The 12,419-nt window shown below is 42.8% G+C and overlaps 1 protein-coding gene across 3 annotated transcripts in view; it reads left to right on the forward strand.

Moving 5' to 3' along the window:
* GALNT8 (polypeptide N-acetylgalactosaminyltransferase 8) overlaps window positions 1–12,419 on the forward strand; it is a 77,542-nt gene that overhangs the window by 57,647 nt on the left and 7,476 nt on the right. The window contains exon 12 of one of the 3 annotated variants that reach the window (XM_077169764.1): window positions 414–2,791. The exons of 1 other annotated variant lie outside the window; for it this stretch is intronic. In XM_077169764.1, the coding sequence (XP_077025879.1) occupies window positions 414–500 (87 nt within the window). In that variant the 3' untranslated portion in view covers window positions 501–2,791. Of the gene's footprint in view, window positions 1–413; window positions 2,792–6,191; window positions 6,523–12,419 lie in introns of those variants that run through there. One more of the 3 variants, XM_077169767.1, reaches the window with a different exon arrangement.

Consider the following 12,419-nt stretch of genomic DNA (forward strand, 5'->3'; position numbering starts at 1 on the left):
ACGCAGACTTCAGCATTATGCTTGTGGGACGTTAAAAATTAAAAAAAATAAAATTTGGTAACATAAAATTTCCCATTTGAACCATTTAAAAAATGTTAGTGCAATTTTATTGAGCTATATTCACATACCATACAACTTTGTACCATTTTTAAGTGTGAACTTCAGTGATATTAATTACATTCACAGTGTTGTGTTACCATCACCACCGTCCATCACCAAAACTTTTTCTCTCTCTAACATTTCAAAAAGGCTGGGCCAGGGCGTGTCTTCTCAAAGCGACTTGTCAATATTCTTCCAGTTTTTAAAGGTTCTTTGTTAACTACTAAATGAGGTTGGTGGCTTCAGCCTCTGTTGTATTTTCTAACCAGGGTCAAACTGAAGGAGATGGCGCTGACACTTTCGTGTTTCCACAGGTGCTTTGTCCTGGGACTGCTTGCAGCCCCCAAGTCCCAGCCAAGCCTCCTGTCTTCAAGTTCTCCACTTTCAGAAAACCTACCTGATAGGCCCTCCCCATGGGGCCTGCAGTACATCTTTTTTTTTTTCTTTCCTTCTTAATGCTCATGCTTTGAGTGTAATGTCTAGGAAACTGTCTCCTAGTATAAGATTTATAAGATATTTCCCTCATTTTTTTCTAACAGTTTTATGGTCTTAGATCTAATGTTTAGGTCTTTGATCCATTTTGAGTTAATTTTTGTATAGATGAGAGGGTCTATATCTGAACACTCTACTTGATTCCATTGGTCAGTATATCTATCTTTATGTCAGTACCATGGTGTTTTGACCACTGTAGCTTCATAATACGCCTTAAAGTCAGGTAGCATGAGACCTCCAACTTCATTTTTTCTTCTTAGGATACGTTCAGCTATTCGGGGCACTTTGCCCTTCCAGATAAATTTGGTTATTGGTTTTTCTATTTCTGAAAAGTAAGCTTTTGGGATTTTACTTGGTATTGCATTGAATCTGTAAATCAATTTAGGTAGAATTGTCACCTTAACTATATTTAGTCTTCCAATCTATGAACATGGTATGCCCTTCCATCTATTTAGGTCTTCTGGCATTTCTTTTAATAATTTCTTGTAGTTTTCTTTGTATAGGTCTTTTATCTCTTTAGTTAAATTTTTTCCTAAATATTTTTTTCTTTTGGTTGCAATTGTAAATGGAATTTTTTCTGGATTTTGTCCTCAGATTGTTCTTTATTAGTGTATAGAAACACTACAGATTTTTGAGTGTTGATCTTGTAACCTGCCACTTTGCTATACTCATTTATTAGCTCTAGTAGTTTTGCTGTGGATTTCTGGGAGTTTTCGAAATATAGCATCATATCATCTGCAAACAGTGAGAGTTTTACTTCTTCCTTTCTAAGGATGTCCACTATCATCACTGTTATTCAACATTGTGTTGGAAGTTCTAGCCAGAGCAATTACACAAGAAAAAGAAATACAAGGCCTGCAGCACATCTTAACTAGGGTTTCCATATGGGAATTTCTTCCCAGCATTGCTTGGGAAATTTCTATGTTTTTCCAAATCCCAAAAATCAGTGGACAAATTGGGAAAACAGGAAAGAATTTTGTAATTCTCCCATGAAAAATGAAAGCTTTACAGGTGACACAGAGATGTTACTGGTTTGAAGGAATCCACTGATGTCAAATGGAAGGCAAGAGCAGAAAACACTGGCAGACACTCCAAAGTTAAGGTTGATGTTTCTGGACGTGGGGACAGGAGCACGTAGGAAAACATGGTGACAGTCTAAGCAGTCACCTGTGCTTATTGCAGGAGCCATGTTACAAGTGTGTGTTCATGACCTGTCTGCTGCTAGTGGTGAATAAATGTGACAAATACAAAAATAATAATGTTTTTATGTGTAGTATACTTTGTACAAATCATATGAATGTTCCAAGAAAGGAACAAGCTTTGGAAGCAAAACAAGTCTCTAAATTGGCAATTTCAACATGTGATTCTTCGTAGTGCAGTTAATCTAAGAGATCCAAATGGTACATTACTCAAATACTACCCCATGATGTTTCCTGGCATTTTCCAGTGTTTGAATATTTGCTGTGGGCTACAATTCTGCGTAAATATCACTAAACTTAATATTTCTTATTTATTAAACATTTTTAAGATATCTATCATAAGGAGTAAAGGGTATAATTAATTTTGGAAATAAAGAATAGTCTAATTTGGGAATCACCTAGAATTCCCTACAGCTCTGATTTTTTATGCCTAAATCCCAAGGATAAGATCTGTTAGGAATTGGGAAGCACTGCCATGGCACTGCTTACACCTACTGAGTGGTCTCCCTCTATTTATTGCTGTAGGTTCTCCTTTAAACAATCAGGCTAACAGATTTCCTTTATAAATATTTTATGCTTTTTCCATGATTTTTTTTTTTTTGCCAAAAGTTTTTAAATGCTTTTCAAAAAAAATATATTGCTTTCCCAGAAGTTCTTTAGTGGTCTTCTCATGTCTGGGTGTGTACGTGCTATGGTTGGCAGGGAAGCATGGCTGAGTGGACAGGGGCCAGAGGTCTCCTGGTGGTCCAGTGACTCTCTTGATTGTAACAATCCTCAACAGTGAGCTCTGAGTGACTTTTTATTTTTCACAACCAATCAAAATACTTTAATAACAACGAGAAAATCTTTTCCTACATTAATGAAGTACACAATTATAAAATATACCAAATGGAATGCTAAGGCAGATCATCAATATATAAGAAAGCCAATACCTAAAGTTAGTTCAAATGCATGTGCAATGTTGATATTGCTAGAGAAATATAAAAGTTGTGTTATGGATCATTTACTGAGGTTGTTTTTTTTTTTAAGTGCAGTTTTACTAAGATATCCTCACACACCACACAACCATCTGAAGTGTAACACGCTGGCTCATGGTATCCTCCCATACCTGTACATACAACCCCATGATCAATTTTCAGAACATTTCCATTACTCCAGAAAAGAAATAAAAATAAACAAGGAAACCCCAATCCTCCCATACCCCTTTCGCACCCACCCCCACTGTAATTGATGAAAGAGTATTAAAACATTACTGCTAATTATAGTCCGTAGTTTGCAATTGGTACATTTCCGCCCCCCCCCAAACCCTCTGTTATTAACTCCTTCTCATAGTGTCACACATTTGTCCTAATTCATGAAAGAGCTTTTTTATATTTGTACAGTGAATCACAGACATCGTCCACCACAAGATTCACTGTGTTATATATTCCCACGTTTTAGCATCCAACTTTCCTTCTGCTCCCAGTGACTTTTTAATCCTCAAGAGTTTGTTTCTGGGCAGGAAGAGTTCTGCTGGAGCGCTGAAGATGGGGTGGAATCGTATGCACCTCACTGGCTTCCTCTGATCTGGGGAGTGTGGGGGGTGGCTGTCTAGGAATATGGGTTGCACAGAAGGACTCCAGTAGTAGCTCCAGGCACTGGCATCGGAATCTGCGGAACTGCTTTCTCCCCAAAGTCCCCACTCCCGGCCCTTATGGTGGAACTCCTTCCTTGCCTTCAGAAACACTTACCCTTTGTGTAGAGGCCTGTGGAGCACATGCCACAGATTCTGTGTGACAGATGCTCTAGGCACAGACGTTCTGCTTTCTAAGCCTGGGGTCCTTCCACTCTCCTGTGGGCTTCTCTTCCCTAGTCTGAGCGGGAATCTAGGCCACACCTGTAGAAGAGGGGTGGCCACTCTAGTCTACTACTGCTCCTGCTAGCCTGGGGACCGGCTGTCTGGCAGTCCTTGCTTTGCTCCCCTGCTCTGGAACGCATACCTCCTACGTCCCCCAGCATGATTTTGGAAAGTAGCCTTGGGCCCGGGCAGCAGGGGTGGCAATAGCAGAGCTGGTTTGGTGTTGGTAGTGCACTGTCTGATGAGTGTAGTTGGAGGTGAGGCTCTGTGGGCACCAGTAGTGTCTACGATCAGGTGAAAAGAGAAGCAGGTCCTGCAGGGTGATGGCAGGGGAGGGTGGGCAAGGGAACTGGACTTGCCTCCAGTAGCTGCTGTTCCAGGGCACAGAGATGCTTGATGGGCCTCAGAGAACTCTGGCAATGGCAGGCAGCTGGGAGCCTGAAAATGTTTACAGTTAAGCTTGGAGGTTGGACAGGCTGGAGTGGGTATGAAAGAACCAGAGAAAGAGCCCCCTGCGTGTGGTTGTGGCTACTCTTATTTCCCTTCTGCCAGGAGAGCTCTGGTGGCTCTCCCACCTGTGCTTGGGGTTCTCCTTGCCCCCCATCCCATCTTTGGAAGTTAGGATCTTTGCATCTAGAATTAATTCACCTCCAAGCAGAGTAGGCTCTGGCTACTGATTCATCAACAGCACAACCTACTCTTGCATACTTCTCTGTTCAACCAGGAGGCAGCAATAGGAATCTTTACTTAAGGAGACCTGGCCCATGGACTTTTAATCATGGATAGGCTGTTTTTCAGGAGGATTCTCCTTTGGGGTCCTGGCCAAGCCCCTAAGATCTTAAGAAGAGCCTTGTAAAAGGAGTCCGGTCTCCACCCATGGAAATCACCTTTCTTCCTTGAACTCTTAGCAACAGGGAAGATGCCTTAGGACCCTGATAAGAGACACCCTTAAAGAGTGAAGGCATGCAGTCATCTCTCCTACCTCACCCTTACCCATCTCCAAATACTCTGTAGCCAAGTTCCCTTTAAAATAAAAAAGCAGGATTCAGCTGACCTGGGCAATATCCAGAGAGAGCCTGTGCAGAAGCAGTTCCACTGACTGTAGCCCAGCACTGTCCTGCAAGTGAGGTCCAGTGGTCAACATGGACCCCTGGTCACCTTGAAGTTTTGTAACTATCTTATTTGCGCACAGGGGAGTTTGGAAAAATAAAAGCAGCCCAGGGTGCCTGTGCATCGGAGTCCAGGGGACTGTCTCATCCAAAGGCAAAGAAGGGAGATTCTTCAGAGAGCAGCCAAGGGGACTTGGAGAGGGTGGCTGTGGTTGGGGAGGGCTTCTTTGGGCAAACAGACCAGTTGGCTGGGCGTGCCCTCCTCTCAATATGGTACAATAAACAAGCAACTGTTCTCACGTCCAGCTCGCCCTGGCCCTGGGCTGGAGTGGTTTGGCAAATACAGCAGTGGACAGACTTCCCTTCAGACATGCCTTGGATAAGCATCCCCTGTTGGGTTCTTTGGCAACTCCCTTGTCTGTCTCCTCTCCATCTTTAGAACCTTTTGGCTCCAGACAAGATCAAAGGTTCCTGGTCTTCTCAGTGAAAGCCTCAGAGAGAGAGAGAGATTTGTAGGAATCTTTTCATTATGGGCTCCTGGTTACTGGAATCTGAAAAGCTGGCTTTGAGCACTTATTCCAGGCCTACTGTTGGCACCGATCTTATAACAACGTTCAACTTCTATCCCCCACTTCCCCCCTTTTAAGTTAAATGTGGAAAAACTCCATTTGGCAGTTCCTTTCCCTGAAATAGCAACAAGAAGAGTGACGGCTCAACTTTTTTTTTTAAATAAACTTTATAGAGAATCAAAGATTCTTTTATAATGTTATTTTAATAGGTAAGACCTTTTACTTTGTCATCATATCCCTGATATTTGTGATTATAAATAGGGCATCTGGACTGGGTGTGCAAGTAAGTTCTAAAGCCACTGTTGGGATTTTTAAAAGCAGTGTATTAAAAGACACATGGCCGGAGAGAAAGTTTAATTAAAGCCATGAGTCAGAGAATATGAAAGGCCAAGGAAAATATACTTTCCCAGGCATGGCTGTGGGGACAGGAAAGGCAACTGCTGCTTACCTTGGGGCGGGGGACCTGCTCCCTCTGGTCTGGACGGAGCCTTGTAACATGATGTTTTTTTCTTTGGACAGTGAGTGTCCTTGCAGCAGGGACACCCTATAATCCCTCTTTTACTTTCCTGCCTACTCCCACAGGGGTCAAAGAAAAAGAGAAAAGGACTATTTGAGTCCCTTTTTGCTGTTACTTGAGGCTGCATGGCTGCTGGATGCATACCTAGATATGCTAAGTTTATGAAAACTTAGTTGCGCTTCTTTTGATTTTTATGGTTTTTCTCCCTGCCCCCCTTTCCCCTTCCCACCTACGACCCTAATTTTAATTTTTATCTCACACTTGGGGGAATTGAGATGCATGATGCAGGAAAGGATGCAGCATGGCTGGGGATCAGGGATGGGGCTGAAAGGGGCTTGCAGGGGCATGGAGAAGACTCTGGTTTTGCAGGTCTGGCTTTGAAGGCTTCTGGAGAAAGGTGGAGTCTTAAGGAAGTGAATGAGAAGCCAGCACTGAGTGCTCCAGAGACCTGAGACCTTTCCAAAGACGCAGATGCAAGCGAGCAGAGATGTGGAATTGCAGAACTGGGATCAAGGAGAGCCAAAACCTTATTTGGTCTAGTTAGACTCAAAGGACAAAGAAGAGATGGGGGTGAGCACTGGGACAGAGACAGTGTTGGGCCTGCAAATAAATACGGCCATCAACTGATGTTTCCCTTACTGCCTTCTCCCTAAGGAATACACAGAGAAACAAATGAATGAGTAATGCCCACGCTTTGCTTTTCATTGTAAAGGTTGTACGTGTACATTGCAAAAAATTGGAAAACACAAAAAGGTATAAAAACACATCCATAATCTTACTGATTTTGAGATAATAATAATACATTTCCCTTTATTTCCTTCTAGTCTTTTTTCTTTGAATCTATGTGTCTGACTGTATCATAAAATTAGGATCATGCCTGACATAATGTGGTAGTTTAATTTGTTTTATATCAAAATCCAACAGTATTCACTTGTTCTTATTTATGGGTGTAGAGGAGTCATCTGCCTAAAGATAACAGTTTCTAACACAGGCTTTAGAACAGTGACTTCAGAGAATCTCTTCCAGGTGCAGGTCCTGAGTGGACCGGAACCTGTTCCCACTCCCCTGCCCAGCTGAGTTGGCTGCTCTGAGAAAGAGGAAGCTAGGGCAGTTGGGGTGTGGTGGGAGGGACCCCAAAGTCCGGGAGCTGTTCTATAATGATGAGGCTAACAAATCCCAGGTGAGTGCAAAGAAGTACCCCACACTGGATGCTCCTGGTGGTTATTTATCAAGCCTCTTCTATGCATGGGGCACCACGGGCTGTGCACATCCCATTTGTCACTCCCTAGCCAATCTAGGAAAAAAAGTTGCTATCTACACTTTCCAGCTGAGGAGAATAAGGCTTCCAGAGATGTAGGTCACCCAACCGGTAAGTGACTGAATAAAATCGAAGCAGGTTTCCAAGACTGTAGCAGAAGAGAAGAGCATAGGCTGTGAAAATAAACAAGACACACGAATTCAAACAGCTTTTGTTAAAACACCACTTTCATTTTCATTGTAAAAGCAATAGATACTTATTGAAGAAAAATTTGCTACTAATCTCTGCTTTTTCTCTGGTAGCAGGATGTGAGAAGTCTCTGATTAACTGACTTCCCCTGTCAAGATCATATATTAGTTTATTCAACAAATGCTTTTCAAATATGATGTCTTGGCCACTGTTAAGAGATATGAAAAAAAAATTGCTAAAAATGTAGCCCCTGCTTTCGAGAAATAGATGGTACGATGGAGTTAGACAGCCACCTAAATGCTAAGTGACATTTAGGTATGACTGCCAGCAAAGGGACATGAATCAAATGCTGTGGGAGGAGGTTGAGTGGGCCTGGGGAGGGCCGGGGAAGGCTGCAAGAGAGGTGCTTTGCCTTCTCTGTGCCTGGATCGTTTCATCTGTAAGATGAAGGGACTGGACAGAAGTGATGCCTGGTTTTAGCATCTATAATTCTTCTTCCCCTGTTATTGCAGGGTGTGCTTTTCCACACACAGGGAGCTCTGGCTTCCCTGGGCAGCCTGGTCCACAGCCCATGGAAGGGTTGCCTTCTGAGGCCCCTGTCTGAAGGAAGGGGCTGACCTCCGTCGGGAAGATTCCACATGCTTGTGCTTGGCAGGGGAGAGGCCTGCCAGCTACCAGTGCAGGTTCTAGTTCCTTTCTACTTTTACCCCCCTCCCTCTGCCACTGCTTTACTGGTGTTTTTATATTATGAGGCTTTTATGTGAAACCTTTCTTTTGAAATGGAAAACACACTGAAAGTGTTTAGTAATCATATTCCATTAATGGTACCAAGGGTTTCAAAGTGCCAGAGGAAAGGCTTTGTCCTTTAGGGAAGTACTTTGGCATTTTACTATCATTTTGGTTTGATAAAGCTACCAGAATGCAATATGCCAGAAATGGGTTGGCTTTTACAATTGCAAAGTATAATTTAAAGTTCTTAGGCCATGAAAATGTCCCAACTCAAGGCAGGCTGCTGGCATCCGGGACAACTCTGTCACATGGGAAGGCACATAGCTGATGTCTGCTGGTCCTTTGCTCCTGGGTTTTGTTGCTTTCAGCTTCTGGCTTCTGTGGCATCCTCTGTTTCTTGTGGGTCCTCTCTTAGCTTTCTTGAGGCTTTCCTCTAAATTTTCTCTCAATTTCATCTCTTAGCTTCTCTCTCTATTTTTTCCTCTTATAAAGGACTCTAGTAAGAAGGCTAAGACCCATCTTGAATGGGGTGGGTCACATCTCAACTAACCAAAAGCCCTCACCTACAATATGTCTATACCACAGGAATGGATTAAAAGAACATGGCCTATTTTCTTACATACGTTCTGTGACTAAACATGTAATCAAACTGTGCAATCAATAATTAGATCACCTCTAATTACATCATCTGGGGCTACTGTGCTCATTATCCTAAACCCTACCTACTTTTTTTGCTAATAAAGCTATCAGAATTACTGAATTATAGAGGAGACAGATTTGAGGCTGTTCTAGTTTGCTAGCTGCCGGAATGCAATATACCAGAAATGGAACGGCTTTTAACAAGGGGAATTTAATAAGTTGCTAGTTTCCAGTTCTAAGGCCAAGAAAATGTCCCAATTAAAACAAGTCTATAGAAATTCCAATCTAAGGCATCCAGGTAAAGATACCTTGGTTGAAGAAGGCTGATGAAGTTCAAGGTTTCTCTCTCTCAAGTGAGACGGCACATGGCGAACACAGTCAGGGCTTCTCTCTTGGCTGGAAGGGCACATGGCGAATATGGCATCATCTGCTAGCTTTCTCTCCTGGCTTCTTATTTCATGAAGCTCCCCGGGAGGCGTTTTCCTTCTTCATCTCCAAAGGTCACTGGCTGGTGGCCTCTGCTTCATGGTGCTGCAGCATTCTCTGCTCTCTCCGAGTCTCTCTCTCCAAAATGTTTCCTCTTTTATAAGACTCCAGTAAACCAATCAAGATCCACTCAAATGGGTGGAGACATGTCATCCCCTAATCCAGTTTAACAACCGTTCTTGACTAAATCACATCAACCAGGGAGATGATCTCATTACAGTTTCAAATATACAGTATTGAATAGGGATTATTCTACCTTTGTGAAATGGGATTTATATCAAAACATGGCTTTTCTTAGGGGGCATTACTTCCTTTCAGACCAGCACAAAGGCCAATAGGCCATCTTCTTTCCTACTATGTGCCTAGTAATAAACTCTTTCTCTCTTTGAAAACAAAAAAAGAACATGGCCAATTTCTTGGGTACTTACAACTTCAAACTACCACAATTATATAGAAAAAGAAACTATGAGGCACGATACTTCTCTTGGATATGCTAATTTTGGGTAACTTTCTAATGCACATGCGCCAATTATTGCCTGCACAGTACCCATTTGCTTTTCAAATCAACTTTATTTTGAATTTTGTCTAAAACAAATATATTCTAATATAGATTTTATTTAATTCGTGGTGCCTTGCGTAATGTGCAGAGACCCACATATCTGTGAAGGTGGAAATAAATGATATATAAAGCCTAGAAGAAAAAAAAAGTTCCCCAATTCCCTGGAAGCATAGACTTGAAAGTTAAGACTTGTTCTGATTCAGTTCTATATCCCTCCAAGTCCTTGCATAATGCTTTGCACATAGAAGATGCTTAATTAATGCAGATGAATAACAATTTTATATTTAGAACTTCTTTGCATGCAGTTTCAAAGTACCCATATTAATTTCCTATTGCTAGTGTAACAAATTACTGGAAATTCAGTGGGTTAAAGCAACATAAATTTATTTTCCTACAGTGCTGGAGTAGGAAGTCTGAAATGGGCCTCACTGGGTTAAAATCAAGGTGTCACAGGGCTGAGTTCCTTCTGAAGGCACTAGAATCCATTTTGGGTGTCTTTTCCAGCTTCTAGAATCTGCCCATATTCCTTGCTTGTGACCATCTTCCACGTTCAAAGCCAACAGCGACTGTTCAGGTCTTTCTCACATTGCATCGGTCTGATACTGCCTCTTTTGCCTCCTTCTTGTCTTTTAAGGACCCTGATTACCTTGGGCTCACTAAAATAATCCAGGATAATCTCCACATCTAAAATAATCTGATCAGCAAGCTTAATCCTATCTTGCCATGTGACATGAGCTCCCCACAGGTTCCAGGGATTAGGATGTGCACATCTTTAGGGGACCATTATCCTGCCTACCACAGTGCCAATGCATTTTTTTCCAGGATGCTATTTATTGAGCCATCAACGTATCCAGGTGCTCCATGTGCTAGGTTCTGGGAAATCAAAGACCAACAGTATGTAATCTGGTAGGAGGCAAGAAGGAGCAATTGTGATGCAGTCTGATAAGCACTCAATGTAGGGGTGCTGAGGGGGCTGTGAGATAGCCAAGCAGCAGCATCAAACTCCAACTGGAGCAAGAGATGGTGCTGAGCTGAGCTTTGTGAGGGCTGGGACTAGGACTGAGAGGCCGTGCAGAGGGGACGGCATGTGCAAAGTCCTGGGTAGCCCAGGAGCTAACCTTGTCCAGTTGAGTCTGGACAAGGAAGAATGGAAAGATCATGGTGGACCTTGTGTGAAAGGAGTGACCCTGATGAGATAGCCACTGGGAAGCAACTGAAGGTTTTCAAGCAGAGGGGATAGTGGGTTGACCTGCTGGCTGTGCGTAATGACTTTCTAGGGATTCTTCCATGCATGCTTATGGCTTCCTTCTTTCCAGGGGCCATGCCAGGTCTTCCTTTTTCTAAGGTTGACTACACTTTTTTCTAAGTGTAGTCATTTTCTACCCCTGCTGCCAACCTCCCTAGCCTTTCATTGCTCCTGTTGGCTAAGGTAGCTTTGAGGTCTTCCACGATTGCTTTGCAGCATCTCTTCCCATATTATGCCCAGGTCCTGGCCCCAATTACTTCCCTGTTTCTGGTCTCTTTTCCCCCAGAGCCATCTTCATTAAGGCCCTAATTAGGTCAGCATCAATGTCTTGTAAATGCATTGGTATGAATCCATTGCTTATCTCAGCAGATTTTTTGCTTTCTTGAAAGCAGTTGCAGAAGTTATTATGAAGCAGCTGTGCTAAGGTAGCAAAAGCAATGATTTTAGTCAAGACCTGGTTGTAAAGCTCAGTTCTGCCAATTACCAGCTATTTGAACTTGGGGAAGTGACAACTTCATTGAGTCTCGATTTCATAAAATAGAGTCAGGGTAGACTAACTGCTGCAACCAAAAGTTTAGTGGTTTAACACATAGAACAGTCCAACGTGGCATTATGCATAGCGCTCCTCCGAACTATGACACAGGGGCTCAGGATCGCTCCATCTTACGACTTTTCCTCCTCCCTCCCTCCATAGCCTGCAAAGTCTTCTTATTTAACCATATGGTGGGGGAAAGAGAGAGTATTAAAGGTCATGCAGTTTTTGGGGGCCAAGCTGGGAAGTCACCCGTGTCCCTTTTGCCCACATTCGTTTGGGTGGAACTCAGTCACATGGTTGCACCTCATTGCACAGGAATCTTGGAAATGTGGACTAGCTGTGTGGCAGTCTATTCAAAGACCCAGTTACACAGAGAGAACTGTTTCTAGAATTAAATTAAATAAGCAAGTGGTCGTGCTTCCAGCAGCCCCTACCACGCCCTAAGTGTTCAGTGCAGTTTTTCCCAGGTGTGATTTCTGCCTTGCAGAGAACGCTGCAGAGAACACGAAGGCTTTAGGAAGGAAATGTTAATTGTGGGTTGTGATCGCAGTTTTCCTTCATGTTTTCTTTTAGAGTGAACCAGGAAGAAATGTTTGGTAAGAAATAGTCCATTAGCATTCGTAAAAATCACTGCATGAGAAGTAGTCCATTAACCCTCGGCATCCCAAGCAAAGTTCTCTTCATTTGACAGAGGAAATGCTGCCTTCTGGCTCTGCCAGCCATATCCTCAGCCTCCCTCATCTTCCTTTGCTGTTTCTTTTCCAATTAATTGCACCCTGTCTCCTCACTATCCCCAGCTCACACACACTAATTCCTCTCAGTGAGGATTAGAATGGGTGCTAAATCAGAAGTCATAAAGGTGGGGGAGGTTGGATTAAATCAGACAAGATAATTTAGAGGGTAAAAATAAGATGACACAGGTCAGCTAAAGTAGAATTAAATAGAATTTGGCCTGA

Source organism: Tamandua tetradactyla, chromosome 7 (genome assembly GCF_023851605.1).
Source record: "Tamandua tetradactyla isolate mTamTet1 chromosome 7, mTamTet1.pri, whole genome shotgun sequence".
In the NCBI taxonomy this organism is placed as follows: Eukaryota; Metazoa; Chordata; class Mammalia; order Pilosa; family Myrmecophagidae; genus Tamandua; species Tamandua tetradactyla.